Genomic DNA, 27,262 nt, shown 5'->3' on the forward strand with positions numbered 1-27,262 from the left:
ACCCAACAACGACGGCATTGATCTACTAGCATACCGACAACTAAAGGTCTCATCAACACTGTCTAGTTAATCCAAAGGCGACATCAAGAAGCAACATATTTTGCCCTCCATAATTCAATAAATCACTGGAAACGATTTTATTCCAGTATGGGGACGATCTTTTTTTTTTTTCATCAAAATCATTTCTTGAATCCATTCATCATAACCAAATAGCCTATTTTTAGCCTCGAGGGTATCACCACTCTCTCTACATTACAGCTGGGGATCATATTCCAGCTCGCCTCGTCACATTGCTCCCTATATCGGGAATAAATGCCACTCATTTTTACTTACGATCTCATCAAACCATTTCCTTTGACTTCTCACCATTCACAGCTTTCTCCTCTTGTTGTTGACTGTCGTCCACGTCTGTCACTTCGTCGGTCTCCTCGTTGACTGAGCCTTTCTCTTTGGCATCAATCTTTTCCCTCCATTCCTTGCCCCACCGAATGGTAGCCAAGACGCCGATGGTCGAGAGAACCACTAGACCAGTGGAAATGGTCTCAAACCAGCCGACACCAATACCATCCACGGCTGGAAGGACTACGGCTGTCGCCACGCAGCCTGCCAGGTACCGAACAAAGTAGTTTGCTGCTGTCACCTCTGCGCCGCGTCCAGGCATTACGTCCAAGCAGTAGGTATTTAGAGCTGGGAAGCAGAAGAGTTGACCGACACCTTGCAGGAAGAGCATGATGACTGGAAGCGGAATGCCACCCACGGCCCTGTCAACCGCCCATCCATATATAAGGATACAGCTTGGCATGAGGATGGCCATAAATGGCACTGCGGACCGTAGACGATCCTCTGGGATACGCACGCCATTGCGTTTCTTTATCCAAAGCTTTACCGTTCTGTCTGCCCATCTTCCCCCCATGAATGTCCCCAACAGGTAGCCACTGCCAGGGGCTAGATAGAAGAGTCCCGACACCAGCGGCGACTGCAGATGAAACCGCGGGTTCAATACGTACGGAATCGGCGTGAGCAAGCTATACATGTTCCACACAAGTGCTGAGCTGGCAAGTGCCACCAATACCTGATTCCAGTATCTGAATAACCGCATCACTCGAATTGGATTCGTCATATGAAGTATAGCTTTGGCCTTTTCTTTCCTTGAGCGGCCTTCCAAATCGTCAATTGCTTTGTGGTGGATGGTTTCTGGCACAAGGAAAAAGACGCCCAGAACACCCGTGCCAGCCAATGCCGTCTGTAACCAGAATATGGTCCTCCACGACTTGTAAGTAACTAAGATGCCTCCTATACAGGGGCCAACGGCAGGGCCGATCAGTGTTCCAGACATGAACCATCCGAGAGCAGTTGCTCGCTCCGTTGGGCGATATATATCTCTAATATACAGGTTAGCCATTGTCAGTCGATGCTGGACGATATGCTGAATAACACACCCTATGCAGGCTGCTCCGAGCAGAATAAAGGCCGTTCCCTCAAAAGCCGAGAGAGCTCTGAATATAAAGAATGATGCCAGATTCGGAGCAAGAGCAGTAGCTATGCTCAGCAAGAAAAATAATATCGTGGTCAACTGTGTCATCTATATATATATAACTTAGCCATATGCATCGCTCAGTACCCCTGCGATTCTCTAGTCCGGGCACTGTCACATAGGACGGTAAGATCCGCGACAGATGAACTGCCTCCATTCAGAGAGAAATAATGGTCGAACTTACTGGTCTCCTTCCAAACACCTGGCTCATGGGCCCCCATATTACCGGAGATACACCCATCAATGCCATATATGCAGCATTGCTGACGTTGATGATAGAGCCAGTTGTATGATATGTCTCTGCCACCTGAGGGACAGCAGAGAGGATACTCGTGCTTGATAGCGGCGCTAGAAAAGCGCAAAAGGATAAGACAGTCACAATGACGTGTTTGCGGTGTGGCGACACGCGGTCGTATATTTCATCTCCTGCTTCTTCATGTTGTCCAGAGGACGGTGGCGGCGGCTGGACCGAGGATGGCCCTAATACATCCGGGCCAGATACATGAGATGTTGATCGATAAACGACGGCTGTTGGTTTGGTCGGTTCGATTATCCTCTCCAAGGGCTTTTTATAATGCAACGGTTGTGATAACTCGGAGACGCTACAACTCTCAGGAGAGGTTGGCGGTATAGGTAGCTTCTCTTCGGTAGAGGTCATGGCTGCGGATCAAGATGTGATATGCGATTCACACTGACACCAAGACCAAGGGTTCGGTTGCAAGATTAATTTGAGCGAGGGCAGTCACCTCTTTCAAGAAACAAAGGGCTTTTAGCACATCAAGGCAAAGAGGCAACGTGCAAAACGTCATAGGCTGCCATGAGAATGCAAAGAGTTGTAAGTAAGTCGTTGATTTCTGCACCTAGAGAAAGACAACCGATTCCTTGTACGGCAAAGCAGAATTCTTTTTCACCAACAGGATTAATACACAAAACAACAACCAAGTCTGGATTAAGAAACCGAGACTGCCAATAAACGGGCGGGCAATGGGTGGAATATATCAATGAATCCCATCACGAAAAAAAAAAAAAAAATGTGCCCTCTCCTCCAAGACACCGGCAAACTGACCGCAGAGTAACCGAAGCAAGAAGCCGAATAGAAAGCTTCTCCACCATAACCCCCGTTCCGGTCTCGTTATCGGACGAATCTGCCCCGGGAAGCGGAGCCGCTCCCGGGCCATGGACCTTCTGCATCATCATTGCTGCTTGCAGCTTCTAGATTCCGCCATCGGCCCGCCTTTAGGTCTTCATAAACTTCGATGGTCCCTCCCTTTCACAGCGCCGATAACATGTAATCTGCAGTCATAGTTGCGAGAACCGGATCGCGAAAGGCGTTGGAATCGTCGTCGTTACTGGCATGGATGTGCTGGTCCTCCGGCAACGGCCGCGCTATACCCGGCCGTGCCTCGGCAGACCAGGACTTGGGGGCCGAATGCTTTTTCAGTGGGAAGCTTTTCATAACAGGCGAGATGCTCAGCTTGTTGTGGCGTCGAGTGGGCGAGATATTCTTAGAATCACGGTGATTTTCGTAAGAGAGCGGGAGCTAATGCAAGTCGATTTCGTTTCTCGTCTTGGCGATCGAATTGGTTCCATTCATGATAACAAAAGGCACCGGCAATCCAATTGCAATGCAGAGTAAACAGCCGTTATGTGATATCGGCCAAAATCCGGCGGCAACTCCTTTTTCATGCATCGCTGTATCTCTCCACGTGTCTTATGTACTGGGAGTAGAATGCTCGCTACCACATCATCACCACATCATCACCCAGCAACTTTGGATGAAGCAACAAATAACCAGTTTGTTTACACTATCAAAGTGTCTAATATACATCTAAACGTCTCCTTGAATCATTGGTTTATGCAAAAACTCCTTACTCCAACGCATGCATTGTCTTGTACATCAGAAGCTCCGTAGACCATCTCTTCTCGTGGTGTAAATATATAACAGTACCAACAAAACGCAGCGCAATGCAATGTTGAAAACAGTCGAAATGCTTCAAAGCTCCCCCAGATATAAGAATACAAAAGTCTCCCACTTTGTTTGGGGTATTCGGGTGTTGTGAGATTTGTCGAATCGAGATGTAAAAGATGGAAATTGCTCCATCATGCCAGCAGCTTCTGTACTCGCTCCTCAATAACTCGATCAACAGGCTGGGAACCCCTTTGAATGACAATGTTTTCCCTCCCACCGATAGTAACAACCTTGAGCCACTCGGGTGCAACCTCGGTGGCAATCAATCGAACGCAAATCATTCCTTCCTCCTTTGAAACGGGAACGCGCAAAGAGTCTCTGAGCTTCTCCGAGATGAGTCCCATGGCAAAAGCTTGCCTTGGCAGAGATGCGAGGTTGGACAAGCTGAGCATGGAAATAGTAGCTGCTACGTCGACGACTCGGTTCAAAGCAGCCCGGCGCTGGAGCTCGGGTCCTGATGGGGGAAGAGGCTCGTTGGCTTTGGCGAGCTGCTTGTGGCGTAGACGATCCAAGAGGCTCATCTTGGTGCCGTCGGAATTTACCATGGCGGTAGTAGCTTGCTGCTTGGTGTCCTTCTCTTGCTGCTTCACCAGAATTCCTCCCTTGAGTGTAGATAGAGCGTCGTGTCCTTTAGCCAGGATGGGATTTGCCTTGATGCCAAGGTCCATGTTTTTGATTTCAGCGCGAGGAAGCTCGTCCAGAGATAAACTGGCGAGAGGTACGTCCACGTCAGCCATGTCATCGTGAGTTCGGTTAGTGCAAAGAGCTCGAAGGTTCTCTTCAAACTGCCTGCAGAGCTTCTCTTCGTTGAAGGCCACTGCGCCATTGTTATGGTCGGGATGCAACTCTATGCAAATCTTGCCGCGGCCATAGTCGGACACGATGAAGGGGGAGACGACATTGGCGTCTCGGGTGGATGTCTGGATGGCAATGCATGTTCGGATATCATCGACTGTGACCTGTCGCTTGCCCCAGGTACGGGTGATGTGTGGCGTAATGGATGAGATATCGATAGGCACAATGGTTCCGTTGTGTGCAATTTGGAGGGTGACGGTCTTGAGAAATGCCTTGTGCAAGCGGATCAAGTCGACCAGCTCGGGGGCGAACTCAGCGTCAATGCCCTGAGCCTGAGCCTTTTTCTGGCCGGTGAGGCGGAACGCGTCGAGTTTTGTCTGCACAGTCTTGGCCTTGCCGTCCTGCTTCGACTTTGCGATGATGGTCGACTCGCTGGGCTTATGGGCAGCGGCAGCCCGTGAAGGCGTTGACTTGGCAACCTTTTTTCCCTTGACCGGGGTCTTTGACGCAGGCTTTGCGGCGGGAGCTGCCACTGTGACGGTCACGGCCACCTCGACTGCCGAGTCTCTTCGACAGGCCCGCTTCGATGCTGCTGGCTGCTGCTCCTCATCGCTGCTTGGAGGGAACGAGACGGTCCTTCTGGTGGCTCGGGGGTGGTTGCTCTCAGCGTTGTCGCCTACAGCTTTCCTCTTCCGCGATGTTGGTTCAACGCTGGAAACGACGGCCTTTTTGGTTGTATCAGGCAAAACTTGGCTCTTTGATACGCGAGTGAAGCTGCTGATGGGCTGTGCAGAGGGAGCTTCGACCTTGCGACTTCTTGTGGTTCGAGCCATGGTTGTTGCTTGCTTGCGTAGTGCCTTCCTTAAATTCCCTCCGCTCTTGTTCCTTCCGGTGCAATGTGCCTAACCTGCAGTCGAAAGTACAATTGGCAGGAATGATGCGTGCCGTCTTGAGCAAGAACCACGGTTGCAGAATGATAGCAAGGAAAGAGGTACCAGGCAGTGTGCTTGCAAAAAGAGGCAAAGTGGAATTGGGAAAGCAGGATGCAGGATGCAGAACGCAGAACGCAGGTTAAAATTGGCAAGAGTTGCAAAGTTAGAAAAGGAAGGAACAAGGAGCCAAATTGCCTCGACAACGAATTTGCTAGGGTTAGAAAGCGTCCAAGCGCTGGTTTTTCTGGAAACGGCTTCATGCCTGCAGACGCGACCCGCAGACGCGGCACGACGCGGTTTTGGGTTTTTGACACGAGACAAGATGCACATGTTTTCTAGGCAGCGCGTAAAGTGGCGGCCCCTCCCCCACACGAGCCACAAACAGGCACTGAACAAGCAAACAATTCATTGTTTGTGCTTTTGATAGTGCGTTTTTATGCCTATTTCTCTGTTTATAGTGATATTATTTATTTATATCAGTTTCTAGGTTTTGTAATTTGAGTGTAATGGATTTCGAATTAAGTTGTTATACTTAATTGCGCCTATTGGAATATGATAGGTACCTCGCGCAGAAGGCTGTATTCTATATCCCACCCACATTCTAGACGGGTAGACATACCCAATTAGGCACAATCGATGGCTTCTTTTTATTTTATTCTTTATTTTTAAAAAATAAAATAAAATATTTCCATAAGCCATTCTATATTGTATTTCGGTCAATCTTTTTATACGCAGGATGATCAAGACTTGGCCTCTGACGCCTCTCTATCGACGACCATGGCCCATATCATCAGCTGTTGTGTCACAGCTTGATCCCTCAATCCCCATTGAAGAAGAGAAGACACCAAATTATCATGCTGATCGATTCTACTCTGTTTATCTTGGCCAAGTCCTCAACGGAAGATATCAAATTGCTACAAAGCTAGGTTACGGTGCCAACTCAACGGTATGGTTGGCTCGGGATCTGAACCGGTAGGCAGCATCTTCATAAAATCCAGGTATAACATGATCTAACATGCTACAGCTGGCGCTGGTCACGGGAGAAATATGTTGCCATCAAGGTCAATGCAACCAGCCAGCATTCAAGACGAGTCCATACGGAAAACGAACTCGACATCATGAGGCACATTTCTCAAGTGAATTCTCAACATAAGGGTTGGTATTTCATCAGGAAACTCTTTGACTCTTTTACGCTGGAGGGCACATCTGGTATCCACAGCTGTCTCGTCTTAGAGGCTTTGCGTGAACCTCTGTGGCTCTATCGCAGGAGATATATAGGCGGCGTTATACCTCCAGATATCTTGAAGATCTTGACGCAAATGATCCTGCATGCACTGGACTTTCTTCATTCGGAATGTCGCGTTATTCATACAGGCAGGTTACACATTGATTCGGCTCTTTGGCCCTTTCCTGACATTAACCAGATCTCAAACCGGACAATATCATGGTGAAAATTGAAGATGCATCGATTTTTGAACGAGACGCCAAAGACGAGTTCAACAATCCGCTGCCGCAAAAGAACCTCGATACGCGTACCATCTACCTCTCTCGGAATAACTATGGACCACTTTCTATCCCAACGGGGATCATTCAAGTTGTCGACTTTGATCTCTCCGTTCGGGCGGAGCCAGGTCAAATACATATGGGTGCCATTCAAGGAAAAATATACCGAGCACCAGAGGTGATACTCAACGCAGGCTATACATACTCTGCTGACATTTGGAGCCTCGGTGTCATGGTAAACCCCCCTTTTCATGATCCCCCGATATGGGTGAGGCTGACCACTTGACTTCGTCAGTTATGGGACTTACTCGAGGGAAAGGGTCTTTTCAATCCTACAGCTCCTGACAAGGCTGATGGATATGACGACCAATCACACCTAGGTCAAATCGAAGCCTTAATCGGACCTCCACCCCAGAATCTACTATCTAGTGGCCAAAGAACTTCCATGTTCTACAAACCCAACGGTATGACAGGTGGACCTTGGAATAATCGCATACAGCTAAGTCATGTGTCCAGGTGAACTCAAAGATCCTGGCCGCATACCCAGCGATTTCAGCTTTGAGAATACTATTGGTTTTATGAGTGGCGAGGAGAAGTTGAGGTTCATTCGATTCGTCAAGAGGATGATGAAATGGAGTCCAAAGGAAAGAAATACTGCAAGAGAGCTACTTGATGACCCGTGGCTACATGAAGATTTCCCACAAGATTAGAACAAGAGTATGGCAATTGTCAACGACTATGAAGATCCGTCATTTGATAAATCGATGGCTATTCCAATCCATTCACTAATCATCTCGGCGATTGTATTTGCCTTTGAGTTTGTTGCATACTAAGGTACAGTCAGGTAAAGACAGAGTCTGGCATCTGGCTCGTCCGGTGTATATATTTTCTTGGAGCGCTATCCGTGCCAAGACTGAAGAGCGACTACCTCGATTGGGTACAAGTAAAAGGATCGATGTTACCAATATCTGGTTGAGCAAAAGGAGATTTCAGTCCCTTGACGCGGATGTAATTCATGTCCAAAGCAAGTAATTTCAATTCAACAGTGGCCTGTCGGGAATGTTGTTATCAACCTGGTCAAACTCTTGGGGCCCGAACAAAAGTCCGTAGGTAGTAGTTGTGCCATCTTACCTGCGCTTGGAATAGACAGGCTATGTCAGATATAAGTATCATGGGAAGCTAGCAACACTGAGCGCAATATGGCCGCACTGAATGACGGAAGGGAATTCCCAGCGGTCATCCGTGAAGTTCTGGTAAGACTCGAGAGCCGAGATGAGCCCGCCGCAATAGTTGAGATCGCCAAGAACGCATAGATGTCCATAGCCATATTGGCATCCACCAGAGCCACCCCAGCTGCAAATGTCGCGAACGGTGTCTGTGGGACGAGTCTGGACGTCTCCCGGGGGCCTCCACCAGGCGGTATCCTCGTTCGTAAAGCAGTGGTTATCGCTCTCTCTCGGCTGGAGAGGACCGGCCAGAGCTGAAGTGGCCAGCATGGCGAAAGCTACAAGCTGGGAAAGCTGCTGCATATTGGCAGGCCTCTGGGTATCTAAACTCAAATCGAGGTAAACGGTAAGTAGATAATGGAGAATGGATGGGGTATAGAGATGGCGGTGCTGTCTGCGGTTGAAGCTGCTCATGGCCTCATCATAGCAGACCAGCCGTCTACTTATACTTTTCTGCCATTCATCCAGAAAATCTTGTTGACCTGACGGACTTACTAAGAGTTCTTTCTTTTAGTAATATCTATACATCAAGTGTTCTTGTTTAGTTTGAACACTTCATGCCACTTTGTAGATGGTGAGACTTTTCTTCAGCAACTATCCCTTACAGACTCCGTCTCCCTCGTCTTCTCACCGATGGTCCGAATCTATGACGAAAAGATGTTTCAGGGCTACACGATTCTACAGTAAGATGATAGAGCGATAGTAAGAATGAAAGCGCGGTGTCTTATATATCTTGGGCACTACTGACGTTATTTGAGACGCGCGTGACCTGCTGCACTTGGCGTTGGGAACTAGATGGATATGCCATGATGTTATTGCGTCTATTCGGGGTACATTAGGGATATCTTCATCTGGATGCTGCAGATCTTGTCTAAGATGGGGTAAGGTTAAACATAATGACAGAAGCATCACATGCCAGCCCATAGTAGTATCTGGATCGATCGAATCGCTTTCTGCATGTAGCATTCTATGGCTTTTACGGTCATATTCATCAATACGGTGAACTAAATCCATAGATTTCTGAATACCTCTACGTAGATGATGTAAAAATTTACAAAGGCACAGCTATTGAGCGATTGAACTACAGATACATCCAGTAACAGCCAAGAGATGAGACGTCTCCAACGCATATAGCATCATCAATCATCAATTCAGCCGGTCTGATATGAGTTACAACAGCTATTTGCTGACTGGCCACATAGAATTCGTGCAAACGAAGCCTCGTTGAGATAAGAATCCGGCTTCAGCGCTACTTATATAGTACTGTGTTACGTCGTACCGGCTGCATCTGGCGGATCATTGGGTGTGTAACGCACCATACATCTCATTTATACTTGTACATTAATACATCTCCGGCTAAATGTGTCTGCCTCAGCGCCGCTCAAGAGCTGCCAATTGCCACCCTGTCCGGCCTCATCGCTAATGGAAATAGCGGCAAGCTTCCTTCTGCGGTATCTCGTGTAAGCCACTGGAGGTGGCAAAGCCGTGACTGATTGGGCGCATGCATAGTCCATACTCTGCAGTTACATCCTTCTAACAAAGAAGGTGGCATACTATCCAATGGCTGACATATTCTGACCGCTCTTCTGAGTCAATCATCGCCAACTGTCTTGTATCACTTCAAGGCTGAGCATCGCTAGTTCCGTTCTGGCACGCATCGCGAAATTTGCATTCTGCCGTGCTAGTCTTGTTTTTGAGCAGTAGCGTACATGTAGCGAGGAAATCAGGTAGTACAGCATCAACAAAAGTTTGATTACAGGAGCAGAATGACTCGACTCAAAGATAACTCAATAGACAAAGACTCCCATCCCGTGAGACCATAGCGCGCCGCCACTTGTACCGTGCTCTCTGCCAAGCGGTGGCCTGGGCAAATGCAGGCAATCCACTGTTTTTGTTTGTGTTTCCACCCTTTGCCCAAGTTCCACTGTAATTTGACCATTAACCATTCCCAGACACCCAACTCCAAAAGGCCTCTTTCGTATTTTGAGAGGCAACAAAAGCAAGGCAAAACAAAACAAAGGCCATCCATCTAAACCCTAACTGAAGAGTGAACGAAACGAAGTATTAGTGTTTGTCGGGGCTAGCCCGGCCACACTGTGCATTCAGGTGTAAGCTGGAAGCTGGAAGCTCTAGACTCCAACGAACAAGGCTGAAGGCAGTGTAACGGCTCTCGGCCCCTTTAGTGACAAGCTGGCGCGGGCCAGCGGTCGGCCCTGAAGCTAACAGGGCTAGGTGGAGGTGGCGCTGGAACGGTGTAATCATCCTCAAGGATGCGATGAACAGGAGTCGAGGAGCCGTCGCCTTCTTTGGTCATGGCGGCATTATCAAAAGGAATGGCCGGTCGCTGGTGTCCCTTTAGCGGGCTAAGAGAACTGCTCAGCGATGAGTAAATGTCCTGAGCCGTTGACAGCCGGATGTTGGCCCGCTGGGACGGCTTGATGGCATATGGAGCGGCGATTTGACTGCTTGACATGTTGTCGGTATTGCGTGTTTGAGTCGACGAACAAATGCTGACGGAATCGGATGATGCGAAACTAAGATGGGACGGGTTAGAATAGATATTGACTTTTTCGCGTGCAGAGCGAGAGACATGTGAATACGAACAATTTCCTGGACTCGCAGGGTTGTCAAGAGCAGTTTGCAACGATGCTACTCTGCAGAATGATAATGCAAGATTATGAAGCTTGAGAGAGCCTTGGTCGAGTTCGACTAGATGCTGGTAGTGATGGGGGATATGTGCCGATAAAGAGCAGGGGCAAAGGAAGGTCTGCCGGTGTCAAAGAAGAGAGAAAAAAGCGGCGAGCTTGGTCAAGATGATATTGCAGCAGAGATGTAAGGGCAACAACAGATTGATGTGCGAGGAAAGGGGCCCAAGGAAGCAAAGGCCAGCTTAGGCAGGAGATTGATGAGATTGATGAGATTGTTTTTCTGCAACAGCCGAGAAGAACAGACAGGAGGAGAGGCTGAATTATAAAAGCGAGAGGGCAGGTTGGTCGGGAATCGAGACCCTAGGCCATTGCACGGAATAAAAAAGAGAACCTTGGAAACTTGGAACAAAAGAAAAAAGAAACAACAAGGCATAGCCATAGCCGGGGGCCGGAAGGGCGGCTGCCAGACGAGGAGGGCGTGTGAGAGACGAGGAGCGTTTGAAGGGGAGAATTGGGGGGGTGCGGCTACAAAATCACCTGGAAGCTTCATGCTGGTACCTGTACCTGTACCTGTACCTATACCTGTACCTCGGCACTCGCCAACCCGCCCTTTTCTGCAGCCGGCAAAGCAACGGCGGTACCTGGACGGTGCTGGCAGAGAGTTGAGGGGGTACGAGTACTCGTACGACTCAGTTTGGGGGGCTGCTTTCAGCATTTGTGGCGCACCAAAGACGCTCCGGGGAAACTCGTGAGAATCCGGGGATGTTGTGGCAAGCTGCATAACATGGAGCTTGGGGGGTGTGCGACGTTAGTAAGCACCGATTCTTTGTCGGTAGTAGGTCAGGTATACTTTCTTCGGCGGTGGATGTACAGGGTGTTTGTTTGATGGTACAACACAAGAAAACTCTAGTTTCTGCTAGGTACATGACCTGGCCGCGATGGCAGAAGAAAGTATCGAAAGTAATTTCCTGCTAAGTTTCTATACTGCTTTGGTGGTAGGTACTCGTACCTACTAAGCAGCAGGCAGAAAAAGGGGTGGGTGCAGCAGCTCTGGGGAAGGCCGAGGCAAGCACAAGCAAACCTTTCATTGATCAACAATCTACCTAGGCAATGAACGGAGCCGAACATGCTACATGTACAGGTACCGACGCTGTGAAAAGTTCAGGTTGGATTGATTGAGGACCAAGGGCTGGTAATACCTCAGTACAGTAACCCAAAGTAAGGCACCTGTTGTTGCCTTACTGTATGCTTTGTTGTTCCTTGTTGTTTTGTGCCCTGTACGAGTAAGTAGGTACTAAGGCGCAATGTACTTGTACCTCTTGGCCCCAACCCTTCCAATGGTCGCACCTTGTGCAGCTTGGCCCGTTATTCCAACCTCCAGCACGCTTCAACCGACTGATTCATGCTTGAACACGTCGCCAATGCCGCTAATCAAAATGACACAAAACCACCTTGCGAGACAAAGCGTTGGGCAAACCAAACCCGGCATGGCCAGGGATCTTCTGGGCGGCACGCAAGAGCTACTGTAGCCCCGACGTCCCGATTAATTGGGAGATTTGGGGTATTGTGGGGACCCAGCACCTGGCAGGGTTGCTGGTCGACAAGGGGGCCGAGATGATGGAAAGCAGCAGTTGAAGCTTACTGCTAGTGCTCATACTGGTGCTCATGCTGGTGCCGGTGCTCGTACGAGCAGCTCGACGACGGTGGCCTTCCTTGGGAGCCCGTTTGCTGGGGGCGGGTGCTTGGGCAGGATGTGAAAACGCGGAACATGGCCCTCCGTATGATGCTGCACGAGTACAGTATGTTATGTTGCGAATGTTGCGATATTTGTTCGTCCATCCAGGTGCCTTGGCTAACTGACGGCCTCCTACAGTCCTTGCGTGCGGAAGTGGACGTGGGCAAACAAATTGCGACTCCAGCGCCGCCCTGCTGTTGGTACCGGGAATGCGACTGCAGTTCTCCGTCCGTACAGTACAAGCACCAGACAATACGAGTAGCTCCCAACCTTGTCTCAACTGCAGTCAAGGCAACCGGACAGGCAGCCATCCATCTCGTGCCCCCAACAACAGCAACATGTATTTTGTGCGATTAGCAGCAACACGAACAAGCCCCTGGAGAGCAAACGTGCTCCGATAGGGCAGCCATCCATACGCCCGAGGGCATTAATGCATCTGCCGTCTAGACACGCAAGACACGCTTCACCCGACTGCTACCTACCGCCAGCCTGTTTGCCGCGAAAGTTACTTTTTCCCACTGAGGCAACAGCCAGGCTCCCACTCGCTGGCGATGCTGCCCAGCAGAACCTTGGCCTGACGTGGCAGGCCGACAGATGGAGGATGGCCGAATCCGCCGGGCAAGTCTTCCATTACACACGCAATACTACTCAATCCAAAAACAGAGCCGTGAGTGTGCATGCGTGTAATAGCACCAGAAAAGGTCGTCAGAGCCTTACGTTTCGTCGGACGAGCTCCATGGCGTGGCTCCACCATCTCCAGGAGCCCCTCCTTACCCCGGTTTGCCTGAAATAGGGAGCAAAGTGACCGGGGGGTACTCCTACGGCTTCCCCGATGCTGACCTTTTTTCGAGAACGGCTGTGGAAGCTCTACGTCTGGGCAGTGCCAGCAGGAGGACACGCGAGTAATACCGGCCGGCCGTCTTCATCTATTACACGCTACATTTGTAACAGCACCAGGAAGCTTGGCGGAGGATTCACCCATGTTGGATTCTCCGGTAACTCATGTATACAGGCAATCTACAGGCAATCAATCCTGGCCGCACCTCCTTTCTAGAAAATTACGGCAGTCATCAAAGCAAGGGTCGTCTGTTCGCGAATCGATTCATCTGCCCAACTAATGTCGCCTGGTGGTTAATTGCTGTCAAGTTACGAGGGCTGCTACTCCCACTGTATTAGCTCAAAAGATGCGGCTCTGCAAGACAGAATGCCAGATCGACAGACCTACTCCCTCCCTGCGTGCTACGGCATTTCATAGAAAGTCCAATTTATGTGTGCGCCAATACAGAGCAAGCTGCCCTCCTAAGCTTGTTCGTTAGGGTAAGTAGATTTTGGGAGCGTGGACCAACAGAAGCTAGCTGCTGGTAGTATTGCTCAAAATGGTCCTCTTCTCTTTCGCCATTGCTTGTTGGATAGGTCATCTTCTGAGATCCTTGCGGATTACGCACTGCCATTCAAGACAGCTACCGATTTTGGTAACCCAGACTCGTCAGCAAGCAGGCTGAGCCGGCACAAAATGAGACCTTTGTGCGTCGTACTCGGGTACTCATTCCCTCCGACGGTAACAGGACGAGAACAGGGTGAAAAGCGTCGTCGGCCTGAAGAGTGATTGATAGGCCAAACAAGATTGGTGCAACATCAAGGGTTGCTCATATGGGACTGATTGGGGCAGGTCGTTCTGCTTTGCACTGCTGCCAAGATGTCTAGCAGCAAGCAGCAGCACGATCCGTGGAGCAGCACGCAAACTACCGTCTATTATTGGATGGCTTGTCTCACTGTCTCACTTACCTTTGAGCAAGAGAGTTGTGAGGCTTCTTATTGGGTTGAGAGCTGGACTATCAGCAATACTAGCGATTAGCCTCTGAAACCCCCCCCTTACATGTGCTCGGTCTTTTGCGGTTACATAGGAGGTTGATTGGGAGTTGTTGAATATCAGTGCAGTAGTCTAGTTACCCCATGTCTCACCAAGCTTCCCTGCGGATGATCTATCATTGAAGGAGGCATATATACTAGGTGATACGAGCTCATTGGCCGAGATGGATGAGCTGGCTCAGCTTGGAATGCTATGCACCCATGTCTTCGTCATCTACGGAGTACTATGGCTGGACACAGCATTTTCGAGCAAAACCCAGCTCTAGTCTCGATTTCTTCCCCCCTTTCCCTTTCTCCCTGCCGTAACCCCAAACCAACAACACTTCCCAGGCGTTTGATATGCACCTTGCATGCAAGGTACAATGTCACCGCAGGGTTTCTACACATCTTGCGTGAGCAGATCGTCCGGAAAAGCCAACCTCTGTGCACGAGGCATGGGGGTTATCGTGCATACGAATTTAAGACATAGAGCAACCAGGGATTAGACTCAAGTGACTGACGAAAGAAGCGAGACTGCGTGAGGGATGTTTCCCTAGATGCGGCCTGAGAGAGGTACGCATTCTCATTATTCCAGTTGCTCGCTGGTGCTTGACATGTTTTCTTTTGCAATGGGTGTATTTCTAACCAAGGCTGGCGTTTGTCGAGTGTCTCACTGTTGCACGGAGTTGAGAGACCAGTGCAAGTCTCATTAAATTATTCAAATGTATCATATAACATCATATCATGCCATCGTCACACCTTGCACCAAGAGTATCAAAAGTTGTTGAGCGCTACATACACCATTCACCCCCTTTTCATAGACGTAGTAGTGTCTGTCTGGGAATCATCATCCCCCGCCAGCCATTCAGGCTTCAGACCTTGGACGCATTCAATGTCGACGTAGAAGCAGACGGGGCCGTTGCCGACGTTGCCGCCGAGACAATCGAGGCCGCCTTGCCCCTCCTTCTAAGAGGCGCGTACACGTCGTTGAAGTTCATGGCAACACCTAGGAACCTCATGTCCACGTCCGGCTGGTACGCCAAGTCGCCGAGCAGGACCTGCAGCCTGTTGCGGAACTTGTCGCCGAGGTGCCGCAGCCGTTCCTGCAGGGCGGGGAACTCTGACGGCACGTTGTCCGAGGACGTGAGGCCGCCGTCGTCGTCACGGCGCGTCATGTTGCGTAGCTCGACCTCCTGTCGCCGAGTGTACTCTGAGCTGGTCCACCCGTACAGCCCGACGATGGTGTCACGGTAGCTGAGCATGGACCGCAGGATCTCGCTGAGCTGGTCGAGGTATGTCGTCTGCTCCCTGTTGTCGGAGGGATGATGGCGAAGTTTTGGCCCGAGCAGGCCCTTGTTCGTAATGTCCTCGAGATATCTCCTGTGCGCCTCGATGACATCGTCCAGCGTGCAGTCTTCCTTGCGGATGCGCTTCTGGAGCTCGGCCCATGAAGATTCAATGACTTCGAAGAGGATGTAATACTGCAGCTGTCCCACAAAGTGTATCATCTCGGCGAGCGTGCCTCGCGTTGACTTCCACGTCTGCACCACCGCCTGGTTAGGGCTTTGTAGCACTCTTCTGGATCCTGTCATGCACTCCCGCCATGTCGAGAGGAGCACAAACTCCACTCGCTTGATTCGCCATAGGAAATTGAATACCTTGAGATACTGGCGGTTGCCCCATTCAGTAACAACCACGTCCATGGGGGCATCGATCTTGTATTCCAAAGTGAAGCAATCCCAGCCAATGTCGCCGTGCGACAGCTGAAGCATTCTGGCATCTAATCGCCGCAGCACCTCGGGAGAGTCGTACTGGGCATTTGAGCCGCGGATTGCATGCTCTAGCTGGGCTGTCAAAGTGTGCCGATATTGCGCGCCAGAAGGGCGGTCTAAATTCGCAGCAAGGGATTCCATGAGCAAGGCAATAAAATCGCCCTTTCCCAACAGGATATAATCCTTTAGGGCCTGGAGATGGGCAAAGAGACGGAACTTGGTCTCCATCAGGTCCATTAAGCGCTTCATTGTTGTCTTGTATGCCTCATCGATCCATACCTCCACCGTTGCCGTATCGCCATACCTTAGCTCCTTCGAAGCAGCCTTGGAGTATTCTTCAACCCACAACGAGTCTCCGCAGCTGTGCCGGATGAAGTTCAACGATTTACCAATTAAGAATATCTTCTGAGCAAAGTCTTGCGAAATAATGCTCGGAATCATGTCCTGGGCTATCTCGTATTGGTCCTCCCACACATTGCCCTTAACCCGCATGGACTCTTGTGTGTCGGTTTGCTCCCTGACAAAGAATTCGAGGGAAGGGTCTGACAGCTCTCCATCATAAATCCAGTGGCGAAGGATGCCGTACCAAGGCCGAGTGAAGCTGCCCAACAGCCGCTCCGCGAACGCGGCAACCACGGGGTCTCCGTTGGAAGAAGCAAAGCTATGTATCAGAGTAATGAGCTGACCGCCCTTTTTCTTATCCGACTCTTCAGCGATGAGGGACATGAGTCTCAGCCCCATTGTAGCCTCTCGCGTCCACACCACGCATCTTTTTAATGTGACACCTGTCTTTCCAATGCCCCCTCTCGGTGCAGCTTCGTCTAGGGATGACAGTGCCTTCCGAATCTGACCTTCAAGAGTTGCAACCAATGTTAGGTATGATCGCAGCTCATTACTAATTGCAGATCGTAGACTCTGGGCTAAAAGACCGTTGGCAGGAGTTTGGCAGAAATTATCCAGGCGTCGATAAAGCAATGAGGGCTCGGCCAGAGTATGCAAAATGGATATGAGCGGCAGAGGAAGTGTAGCAGGAAGTCTTAGGATATCGTCTTTTGCAAACGGGAGGGTTGTGGATGATACGCCCTGGAGTGTAAACGGAAGGTCTCGTAGGATGGCCGTCTCTGAGGGCTCGATTTCAGCGTAGTTGTTGGACAGCATGCTCGACTTGACGGATACGTCTCTCCTCACCGGCTCGGGCTGAGGCTGTTTCTCCTCCGCGATGCGTTTCGGTTCTTTGGGTATCTTATGTGGTAGTTCTTCGGGAGCTGGAGAATCTCTCATCGACTCGTCCTCTATTCTTGGCATAGGAATAGACTTTGAGCGGGCTCTAGCACGCTTCTTGACTGCATCTCGCGCAACAGCTTCACGATAGTTCGAAGATGAGGGCTGGATGATGCTGAGGGGTGGAGGGGGAGCTCTGGGGTCTGGAGAGTCGGCTAGAGCATATAGGAGATATAGGATGGCCCATTTTGACTTGAGCACCGGAAGTGCAAGCAGTCGAGAATAGAGATCTGAGAATCTGAGCGCGTGGGAAGGGTTGCTCTGGATGAGCTTTCGCTTGATTGAGTCGGCGGCCCGGTCGACGTCGGACAAGATATCGGGATCAGGTGGACTGTGGCAGAGCCGGTTGTTAGCAAGCTGTTGGACTTCGAGCACATGAGGATCCAATTGTGTAGGCATCAACCTACGTGTTTATTATGGTCCTGACGAGCTCATGGCTCAGGTTATACCGGGCCAGCCATGAGTCCTGGCCTTCGTTTGGGCCTCTGGGGGGGACAATCTGGATTATCAGATTGTCGAGGGCATTAGCGACGCGATCTGGTGCCATGGCTGCATTGTTATGACCAGCGATGACTTAATCCGGACTGCCAAAAAAAAAGAAAGAGGATTAAAAAAATAGAAGAAACAAAGAGTTGCTGGAGCCGCCTATAGTCGTTTTGTGCAATGTCTCAAGTCAACAGAAGAAATACAGCCGTACGCGCAGAGGACGCGATTTCAAAGGCTATAAAGTGGGATGTAACAGCTGTCGCTGCGGCGCCAAGGTAGCCGCAACCTAGAGGCTGGGCCGCTCGTGGGCACAGCAGGGGGTACCAGCTACCTGCCTCGCCGCTTGTGAGTACATCCCTCTGAATTCGTCACTCGTTCGGCAAAATTTCGACTTTACTCTAACCAATTGACCCCTTCCCACAGCCCAGCTGCGAATAGCACAGCAACGCTGCCATCGAATTTTCAGCCTCACAATGCCTTTTTCATCAAGATAATTGCACAGCAGCGATCGCATGGTATCTCTGATTCCACTTATCAACTCATGACTTTGCTCTCGCGTCGCGCGCCGCTCCATCGCCGCACGCGACAACTCTAGTTGTCTTTCCGCGATCCACGATGCCCGATATCGACCCCGCGGCCTTGAGCCGCCCATCCGTCAGCGTTTCAACACCGGTGCTGTCAACAAAGACGCTGACGATCACTGCGCCGGGCTCACAGAAGGCTGTTAAGACGAGCCAAATAATACCGGCTCGAATTGACCTTGAGCCGCTCTATGCTGCACTGAAAGCCGCCATTAGCTCGGAGCAATGGCTTGTATACAAAGAATCCACGACGGAGTTTCTAACTGGTATGGGTCAACCCGCTTTGGCACGAGGCTGCCATCATGTCCCTATCCGCCATATACCAGGCTATATTCTCATCATGTGATAAAACAGGCCGCCTCAACCAGACCGAATACTCTAGTCGAATCGATCCAATATTGTCATCGCCGACGGGCGAGAAGAACCACTTGCACAACCAGCTCATTGCTGCAATCTACGGCAATGTTACCCGGGAGATGCCTGACGCTGGCCTTGCGCCATGGGTTAGTGCTAACGACAAGCCCACGACGACGACAGGCAGCAAACCTGTGTCGGGTGACGCAGCAGAGCGGAGGCTAAAGGGAGAGGTGATGCAACTACCCGCACGGGATCGACGGCGCATCAAGGAGCTCACACAAAACGAGGTTCGCTATCATCAGCTCTTCACTTGCAGTAGCTATCCAATTTACTGACTAATCCTTGGAAACAGTATGATCCTCATGAGAGCTTGGCGAATATATTTAGCGAGTCACACCGGAAACCCTCTGTGGCTGCCGATGTGCCCCCTAGCGCAGCTGGCGGCATCAACAACATGAGTTAGTGGATTGACTTGGGCTTTTACTCCCACAAGCCCGTTCTTCTTCTTCTTCTTCTTCTTCTTCTCCTTCTTCTCCTAACCTTGATTCTAGACTTTGACCTGGAGATTCGAAAACGATATACACAACCTCTCGCCGTCGAATCAGGAGAATTTCCTGATATGGGTCTAATAGCCGGCCGAATGCTCCCTTTCTGTTATGAGGCTGGGCTGGTAAATGGCCATGCACCAGATGCGTCTCATCTCATGTCTGTTGCTACCGAGACGTTCATCAAGGAAGTCTTGACGCAAATCTTCAGCCGTACTCGGAGCAATGGGCCTGGTGATTCTGGTAGCGCGGGTTACGGTGTAGGTACCACATGGATCCAGACGCACAAGTACAGTCGGCAGCTTCATCGCGAAGAAGATGCGGCTCAGAGAGGCGAAATCACCCGAGATAAGGCAGGCTTGTTACCGGTCGAGTCCAAGGCTGCCAGCGAGAGAGGCCCACTAGGTATAGCAGACGTACGAGTCGCCTTGGAGATGGCCGATTCAGGGATATCTCAGTTTCCCATTGTTACAGCGCAGATTCTGTACGGTTACCGAGAAGGCGAGCTCGAAAACTGGAAAGACTATACTTGGGTCAACGGCGAACCCCCGGCACAGCCAGTCGAAGAGCTTGCAACAAATGGCGACTTGGGATTGACCAACGGCGCTCTCCCCGATACAATGGATATCGATAACGACATTGGGTGGGAGGGAGCAGAGAACCCAGACATGGATATGCTGGATAGCGTCTTGGACTCGTGTCTCGCCGTCGGATGATGAAAGAAAAAGACGCGGTTTGGCCGCTTCATCGCTGATGCCGTTCTGAGCAAGACACATTGACGGCGATGCCGAATAGAATATCCTCCCAAACACGATAGAGGGGAGGGGGGTTTCAGGGTAAGCGGCTTTGGATAGATTAAGTGGCTGACAGGGCTCCTACGACTATGGGACGCCGGGATTTTGACAGGACATCCACACCGGAATAGAGTGGATGGATCGCAGTTGGTTTAGCAGGGTTCAGCCTTGCCAGGAGCAGACGGATGCTCAGCTACAGGCTTTGGCTAACCTTGGCAAAGCTGGGTATATGCTGCTTTGCTTGCTTCTCTTTTACTTTTTGTTTTTTCTCTTTTACTTGTTCTTTTCTTCTTTATTTTGCTTTTCCTGTTTCTGTAATATTGTCACAACGGTGGGATTCAAACGGCGTTGCCGGACTGCAATTATCTTCACCACAGCGTTGTTATTCTTCAGGCAAGGGGGGGATATATGGTTGATTTGTTCATCTCTATGAATTGTATTTTGTATGGAACGATACCCTAGTTGCAGGGGGCAAAGGCAAAAAGGACCACGAGGCAAAAGGGTCAAACGAACATGTACATACAGACGAATGGGTGCGTGGCAAAGAGAAGGGGGTTGTACACGTCCATGGCAGCAGCGCACCTTGCTGGCTGCCGGAGTCAGCGTCTTACTCATGAAGTTATTTGGTAGGTGTCAAGTAGTAGGCGGTGTTAATGCAAGAAATAAAACAACATGGAATAGCCATATATATCTATATATAGCATATCTCGAGACTCGTGGCATCTGTAAAGGATGCAGGCTCTGACTCAAGTGCACCCTCGTAAGCCTGTCGTGAAGCGCTGACAGTTGAGCTGGGCGCGCTGAAGTCTCGCCTCGTGAAGAGGCAACCATGGTCGATGCATGCGCCAGTTGCCTATTGGCTGGCAACTAACTTGGATAGGAAGACACCTCTTACTCCTGAATCCGTCCAGATGGCCACTAAAGAAGATTGTAATCTTCCTCTTTCGCCACCGAGTAGCCACGACGTCACTAACGACCGGCAGATGACGGTACGAAATACCCAGTGCGTGTACGAGAAACGTGTACGGGTATGGAGGTGCACATAGTACTGCGCTCAGCCAAAGCTTGAGACGGACGGGATGAGGCAGGCTGCTGCAAAAACAGGAGACAAATCATGAGGAAAATTCAGCTGTAGAAAGATATGAAATAATTTAAAAAAGGCGGTTTGTAAGATTCATGGCATGATTTTTATTTTACTCGTCGTTAATATCCCCTCCTGTTGGTGTCTCAAGGTCATCTCCGAAAGGACATGAGCACAAGAAAGCGTGGTGCGCCACCTTGCGAAGACGGTAATTTGCACTGTGTCGCACGGAGTACGCCGTGCCAATCGCGTGAATACGGTACGAAACTCGCAGCCTCCTGTACGGAGTATTGGATGGTGGGAATGAGGTCGACTCATAGTCTACAATACACGTGCTCCGCGACGTTGATGTGCGCTGGAACCTTCTCGGGTCAAAGATTAAGTGCTTACCTTGGAGGTGCCTCTCAGAGTAAGACGTGTGCTGATGAGGGATTTGTTACAAGTCATATCATTCACGGCTCTTTTTGTCTAGGTACCTACCTAGGTAGTTATCGGCTCTGAAAGGAATGGAAGAGAGAGAGCGAGAGAGGAACAAAAGGCCAATTCAACTGCGCTTGTCAGGTAGGGTGCTACCTAGGCCTAGGTAGCTAGAGCTAGGCAGATTGCCAGGGCCTGCCCACTAAGCGCAGGGCGCGTGAAAGGGCCCGAAATGAGGAAATTCAATAGCACCACTGCCACGAGATGAAAGCCCATGCAAGTACGGGGTGCCTGTGCTGCTAGTCATGTACCGGACAGGGTTTGGCTGGGTAAGACTTTTTTTCTTTTATTTTTCCTTTGGGATTGATTGAGACTTTCCCATGCTGTGCTGCCTACCTGCCTGCCTGTCCTGTCACCTGAAGAGTCACCACATGGGGGTTGTGCTCGTGTTGGCGCACGTCATTCACGGTGATGCTGAGATGAGTGAGCGCATGTTGTTTTGATGTACCTACCGAGGTATAGTACCTGGTAGTGCACCTCTCTTCTGCAGGCGGCCTGATGCGTTCAATTAGCACCTTGGGCCCATGAATGGATCCAGTTCTGGTACTGCACGCACAGTATGTACCTGCGTTGGCACATGCTCACTGCCAAAAGCGCTCCAGCTCCAGGTGGCAACTCAACTTTGGAACTTACAGTAGTGCAGAAACGCCCACTAAAAACGGTGCAGCAGCAGCTGTACAGTAGAGCCCTGCACAGAAGCCACGGAAGCCCTGGCGGAACAGCGCTGAGAGGCAAGGGGTGGGGCCCGCGAGGCCCGTGCGACGCTTCTAGAAAGCTTCCGCAGGGCCCTTGTCTCGAGCCATAGGCCGCCTCCTCTTGCCTCCCCCACCTCAGCATTTCCCTCTGGACGGGCATCAGCCAATTTACCTTTTTTTTGCGCGATTGATTGGACTCGAGCTTCAATTTTGCAGCGAGCAGCTCCCGCCCACTAAGCTGGTGTTGGTGCTAGTGCTACTGTAAGTTGAGCACTAAAAGTTTGCTGCCCTTTTTGCCGTTGACGTGGTGGCCGTTGCTGTCCCAGCTTCTGTACGGAGGTACTGCAGCTGTCGAATTCTGGCCAGCTGCTGCTGCCCACATCCCATTGATCCATCCATCCCATCCATTTCTTTGCGCCTCAGGAAGCTTCTTTTCCGCTGCAAAAACTCCTCCTCTCATCATCCCTCAGAGCTCTCACTCTCACTCAGGCAATCAATCCCAGCAGCAAAAACCCCCGCGAGCATCATTGATCATCCCATCATCCATCATCCACCATCCATCCGGGCAAGGCCCACCAGACCTCGTTCGCAGCGTCCGTCACCTTTTGGCTCGTCATCTTTCTTCCCCACGCCGTCTTCCGCTTCGCCCTTCTAGGCTCGGCCCCTCTTCTCCCTTCGTTTGCCCGTCGTTCGGTCGATCCAAAGGCTCCTTGGTCCTGTCGCACGACCCCTCCTCGTCCCCTCGTCTTCGCCTTTGTTCCCCTTCGCGCCTCTCTCTCATCTCCTCATCTAATCTCGTCGTGCTGCCGCAGCCTTGGCCCGTATCCTCGCCCGCTGCACCGCTACTGCTGGTAGGTCACAAGTCTATTTTTCTCACTCGTCTGCATCTCCTTTTCTGTCCTGCTCCAGACGGGGGTTTGGCCTCGGCTCCCACGCAACAGCTCAGGTAGCGTTGCTGGTGACGTTTCGGCCGCCACCTTTTATTTTCTGGCTGTCACTCGCTGCGTTTGTGCCTCGTTTGCCGCCGTCCTGCAGCCCCCAGCCTGGCCCGTCTGCCCTCGTTTTTGATTTCATTTTCTTCCTGTCATGCCTGCCCAACCCATTGCCATGCCGCCCGATCGGGTGCTAGCGAGCCCTTGTCCTTGCTCTTCCCTCTAGTCGTTCGCATCTCGGCCTCCCCGGTAACGACGCCGTCTGCCAGGCCTGGTCTGGGGGGCGTGCCAAATGCCCACGACTTGCGGCCCTTGTCGATTGGCCCCTCTGTTTGAATTTCCCGTCCTCTTGTCTGCGATGGCGGGCCACCCGGTTCTGAACCCCGGCCGCCTGGTAGCGTGCTGCTAATTCTCGTCGCGCAGCTTCGCGCATACAAAACGGCTCTACATCCCAGACCCGCTCCCGCGCAAGCTGTAGGTCCAACTCACTCCGGTCATTACTTGTACCTTTCAAATACGCTCCTTTTCCGAGTTGCCTTCTTTTTTGTTGTCGAGTTTCTACGTCATACATATCTGTTTAATACCAGCCAACACACCCTTCACTGGTCATGTCTCTACCAGAAGCTTACCAATATGAGATCCAAGCTCTCAACCGGCAGGTTCTGCAAACCTGTCCTTCCGATATCCTCCAGTTCTGCGCCGACTTCTTCAACTCGCGACTAGCATCCGAACGAGCGGCGAGCATTTCCATCTTCCGCGACCGAGGCACTCCCTCGCCAAGATTCTCTCCGTCGCCCACTAGCAACTTTGCAATGATGTCTAGCCAATTCTCAAGCCCTTTTGGGGCCAATGCCAACCCCTTTGGAGGCAACACGTCGCCCATGGCATCCAACGTGATGCACCGTGTCGTTGAGGAGGATGAAAACGACCATTTGGCCCCCGGCGCCCCCTTGTTCTCAGGAGCATTTGGGGGGGACGCATCTACCGAGGCTCCACCGACCTTGAGAGCCCCCCCTACTACCGATAGCTATCCGGCACAGTACAACTTTTCACGTCGGACGTCCGTTTCAGCAGAGTCGCTGAAGCCGAGCGCCGATAGCTACGACAACTGGACCCCTCCGTTTACCGAAAAGACCCCCGAGCAGGTTGAGCGACTCAAGCATGCCATCGAGGGAAATTTCCTCTTCAGCCACTTGGACGATGAACAGAGCGCGCAGATTTTGGGTGCTCTTGTCGAGAAGCCCATTCCCGCCAGGGGCATCAAGGTAAGCGCAACACAACGATAAAAACACTCAACACGCATGTTTTCAGTTGCTAACAGCACGACATTATAGGTGATTAGCCAGGGCGATGCCGGTGACTACTTCTACGTGGTTGAGCGAGGCTCGTTTGACGTCTACGTCAACCCCTGCGGCTTTATTGAGCCTGGCCCGGATGGACTGGGCTCCAAGGTCAGCACCATTCAGGCCGGCGGCTCCTTTGGCGAGCTTGCTCTCATGTACAACGCGCCCCGTGCGGCAACCATTATCTCTGCCGAGGGAAGTTGCACTCTGTGGGCTTTGGACAGAGTGACATTCCGTCGTATCCTCATGGAGTCGACCTTTGCTCGGAGACGGATGTACGAGAGCTTCTTGGAGGAAGTCCCCATCCTTTCTTCGCTCACTCCCTACGAACGATCCAAGATTTCAGATGCCCTCGAAACTCAAAAGTTTGCTCCAGGAGACGTCATTATCCACGAAGGTGACCCCGGCCACTCCTTCTACCTTCTTGAGAGTGGTGAGGCAGACGCATTCAAGGGAACCGAAAAGGTGCTGTCGTACAAGAAGGGCGACTTCTTTGGCGAGCTGGCGCTGCTTAACGATGCCCCGCGAGCCGCTAGTGTCGTGGCTTCGACAGATGTCAAGGTGGCTACGCTGGGCAAGAATGCATTCCAACGGCTCCTGGGCCCTGTCGAGGGTCTCCTCCGAAGGACGAGATATCAAGGCGTCAAGACGGGCGTGGAAGAGATGGACCCCCTGCAGCAGGAGTAAGCTGCCAACGAAGGAGCGAGCATCCTTACGAGTACGGTTGTATCGTTTTCAGGGTGTATAATGTCTGCACGGGTATAAGTTACAGGTGTGGTGATGACGCTAGCAGTTTAAGAGGCAGGATTTTCTGGACATGAAAAGGGTACCGAGCATAGATGGGCTCCACAGATCGGTTCTACGGGAGTGACGGGAGCAGGCTGGGGCATTGGCAAAAGGGTTGCATTTTTACATGGCCGATTGCGAATTCGTGCAAACGACTGCTCGCTTTATCGGAGGCCCTATGTAACGGGCACGGCTTACCGGCGTTTTCGGGATACTCTTTGTTTTGCTTTTTTATTTTTATTTCCCCCCTAACATCACCACCCTCGTTATTATCCCTCACTATGAGACATTGTCTATTTGAGCAGATACCTTGTTTGATACCGTTATCAATGCGACTAATATCTCTTGAGGGCTGACTTTGGGTGATCACTCATTCTGATATCACCGTAATCCCCTTTCCCCCACCTACTTTCATTATTGTTTTGTTACAGGAAAAGAATATATTGTACCTCATATCAAGATGTCTGTGTAGTTTATTTTTATGTTTAGCTAATCAAGGTAGTTTTTACGCCAGCAGTGCTTCCCGTATGTCTTGTAAATTGATATGCCATGGATTTCCAGTCACGATCCATTAACCCTTTCCTTTGAGAAAATATAAGGTTTTAAGAAGAAAAAAATTAAGAGAAGTTGAGCAAGAAGAAAGGAGTAAAAACAAGGAACAAAATCCACCATTTCTTTGTTGCCGCTATAAAGCAGCAGGATGCTCAGCAGCGCTGGCCCTACTCCTCAGCTCCTGTCGTATCTGCTCCCTGAGTTCCTGGACGGCAATTTCCGTCTCGAGAACCCTGCCAACGCCCTCGCGCCAGTTTTGCTCGAGCCCTTGCATCTCGGCCTTGACATCGTTTTGGCGGGATGCGCGCGCGGCGTTGAGGAGGTCCATGTCGCGTTTCGTGGCGGCGAGGTCGCGCTCGAGGGAGCGGAGCTCAGCCTCGAGGTGGTAGTTTGAGAGGAGCCATGCGTTGCGGCCGTGGGAGTCTAGGAGGGATAGGTTTTGGGCGCGGGAGGAGAGGTAGGAGGATGAGATGAAGGCGTTTGAAAGGGGTTGCCTTGAAGCCTCTGCCGCAGAAGAGGAGGAGGCCGATTTTGAGGATGATTTTTTGGATGAGCGGGTTGATGTCTTTGTTGGAGGGGGGGGAAGCTCTTGGGCTTCGTAGCGGGAGAGATCGAGGGGCTGGGAGGGGGTTGATGAGGCGATGCGGGCGAGTTCGGTGGCGATGGCGGGCGAGAAGGATGGTTCTTGGGGGTGTTCTTGAGGAGGAGGAGGGGAGAAGGTTGATTGTTCGGCGGCGATGAGGGCGCGGGCGGCGGCGAGGGCTTCTTGGGAGGGTTCGGGGTCGATGTCTGGAAGGGAGGAGGAAGAGGTTAGTTTATTTGGATTTTGTTTCGTGGTTTGTTTTTGCTTGAGTTGGTGTTTAGGATGGGAGGGAGGCGGGAGGGCGTACATGGGAGGGATTCGTGGTAGGCTGGTGGCATGGCCATTTTATCGGTTTCTTTTTTTTCTCTTGGTTTGTATGATTGTATGGTAAAGTGATTGTTTGTTCAAAGGGCCTTTGTTAGCCGGTGAATTGGCCGACTGGGCGCAGCGAAAGTCGTCGTAGTGTCGCAAGGCTGAAGATTCTTGCGATAGCTATATCTTCGATTCGAGATTGCTCAAACGGCGCCGCGAGAGGCGTGAGCTAATAGCGCGTGTTTCAAAGATGACAACTCGATGTTGATTAACTTCACAAGCTGTAGTTTTTCTTTCTAGATTTCCAATTTATCGATAAAAAAGGGGGAGCGTAAGAGTCATCAATCAAATTCAATGGAGTTTCTTCCTGAAAAAGAAGCGAAGCAAAAAGAACGGCGACGGCAAGCAGCACCAGTTTCGGCCAACCAGCACGTGTTTTCCGCAACGCAAGGCTGAAGCTCCTGCTTACCTAATCCATTCCAGACCAGAAAAGGG

At 51.0% G+C, this 27,262-nt stretch overlaps 9 protein-coding genes across 9 annotated transcripts; 3 read left to right on the forward strand and 6 right to left on the reverse strand.

Annotated features, from left to right (window-relative positions):
- Positions 1-340: 340 nt before the first annotated feature.
- TRIVIDRAFT_40928 (uncharacterized protein) lies at positions 341-2,192 on the reverse strand (the record flags this gene model as incomplete). The annotated part of the gene is made up of 3 exons (XM_014095224.1): positions 341-1,382; positions 1,440-1,582; positions 1,719-2,192. 3 exons carry the CDS (start codon positions 2,190-2,192, stop codon positions 341-343), a joined length of 1,659 nt encoding a protein of 552 aa, XP_013950699.1.
- A 1,442-nt stretch (positions 2,193-3,634) lies between these two features.
- Positions 3,635-5,131, reverse strand: TRIVIDRAFT_41548 (uncharacterized protein; the record flags this gene model as incomplete). Its single annotated transcript, XM_014095225.1, has 2 exons — positions 3,635-4,798; positions 4,832-5,131. 2 exons carry the CDS (start codon positions 5,129-5,131, stop codon positions 3,635-3,637), a joined length of 1,464 nt encoding a protein of 487 aa, XP_013950700.1.
- Positions 5,132-5,966: 835 nt separating this feature from the next.
- Positions 5,967-7,443, forward strand: TRIVIDRAFT_195425 (uncharacterized protein; the record flags this gene model as incomplete). Its single annotated transcript, XM_014095226.1, has 5 exons — positions 5,967-6,202; positions 6,255-6,604; positions 6,655-6,968; positions 7,029-7,197; positions 7,250-7,443. 5 exons carry the CDS (start codon positions 5,967-5,969, stop codon positions 7,441-7,443), a joined length of 1,263 nt encoding a protein of 420 aa, XP_013950701.1.
- On the reverse strand, positions 7,442-8,346 carry TRIVIDRAFT_216987 (uncharacterized protein; the record flags this gene model as incomplete). Its single annotated transcript, XM_014095227.1, has 2 exons — positions 7,442-7,783; positions 7,865-8,346. One exon carries the CDS (start codon positions 8,260-8,262, stop codon positions 7,903-7,905), a length of 360 nt encoding a protein of 119 aa, XP_013950702.1.
- Positions 8,347-10,023: 1,677 nt separating this feature from the next.
- TRIVIDRAFT_227358 (uncharacterized protein) lies at positions 10,024-10,432 on the reverse strand (the record flags this gene model as incomplete). The annotated part of the gene is made up of 2 exons (XM_014095228.1): positions 10,024-10,053; positions 10,184-10,432. 2 exons carry the CDS (start codon positions 10,430-10,432, stop codon positions 10,024-10,026), a joined length of 279 nt encoding a protein of 92 aa, XP_013950703.1.
- A 4,630-nt stretch (positions 10,433-15,062) lies between these two features.
- On the reverse strand, positions 15,063-17,790 carry TRIVIDRAFT_40966 (uncharacterized protein; the record flags this gene model as incomplete). The annotated part of the gene is made up of 3 exons (XM_014095229.1): positions 15,063-17,090; positions 17,151-17,574; positions 17,651-17,790. 3 exons carry the CDS (start codon positions 17,788-17,790, stop codon positions 15,063-15,065), a joined length of 2,592 nt encoding a protein of 863 aa, XP_013950704.1.
- A 554-nt stretch (positions 17,791-18,344) lies between these two features.
- TRIVIDRAFT_65738 (uncharacterized protein) lies at positions 18,345-19,928 on the forward strand (the record flags this gene model as incomplete). Its single annotated transcript, XM_014095230.1, has 4 exons — positions 18,345-18,576; positions 18,665-18,954; positions 19,020-19,125; positions 19,219-19,928. 4 exons carry the CDS (start codon positions 18,345-18,347, stop codon positions 19,926-19,928), a joined length of 1,338 nt encoding a protein of 445 aa, XP_013950705.1.
- Positions 19,929-23,799: 3,871 nt separating this feature from the next.
- On the forward strand, positions 23,800-25,772 carry TRIVIDRAFT_214426 (uncharacterized protein; the record flags this gene model as incomplete). The annotated part of the gene is made up of 2 exons (XM_014095231.1): positions 23,800-24,456; positions 24,526-25,772. 2 exons carry the CDS (start codon positions 23,800-23,802, stop codon positions 25,219-25,221), a joined length of 1,353 nt encoding a protein of 450 aa, XP_013950706.1.
- Positions 25,773-26,005: 233 nt separating this feature from the next.
- Positions 26,006-27,067, reverse strand: TRIVIDRAFT_210693 (uncharacterized protein; the record flags this gene model as incomplete). Its single annotated transcript, XM_014095232.1, has 2 exons — positions 26,006-26,661; positions 26,763-27,067. The coding sequence occupies 2 exons, from the start codon at positions 26,797-26,799 to the stop codon at positions 26,006-26,008; spliced, it is 693 nt and encodes a 230-aa protein (XP_013950707.1).
- Positions 27,068-27,262: the final 195 nt, after the last annotated feature.

The sequence above is a fragment of the Trichoderma virens genome (assembly GCF_000170995.1).
Source record: "Trichoderma virens Gv29-8 chromosome Unknown TRIVIscaffold_90, whole genome shotgun sequence".
Taxonomy (NCBI): domain Eukaryota; kingdom Fungi; phylum Ascomycota; class Sordariomycetes; order Hypocreales; family Hypocreaceae; genus Trichoderma; species Trichoderma virens.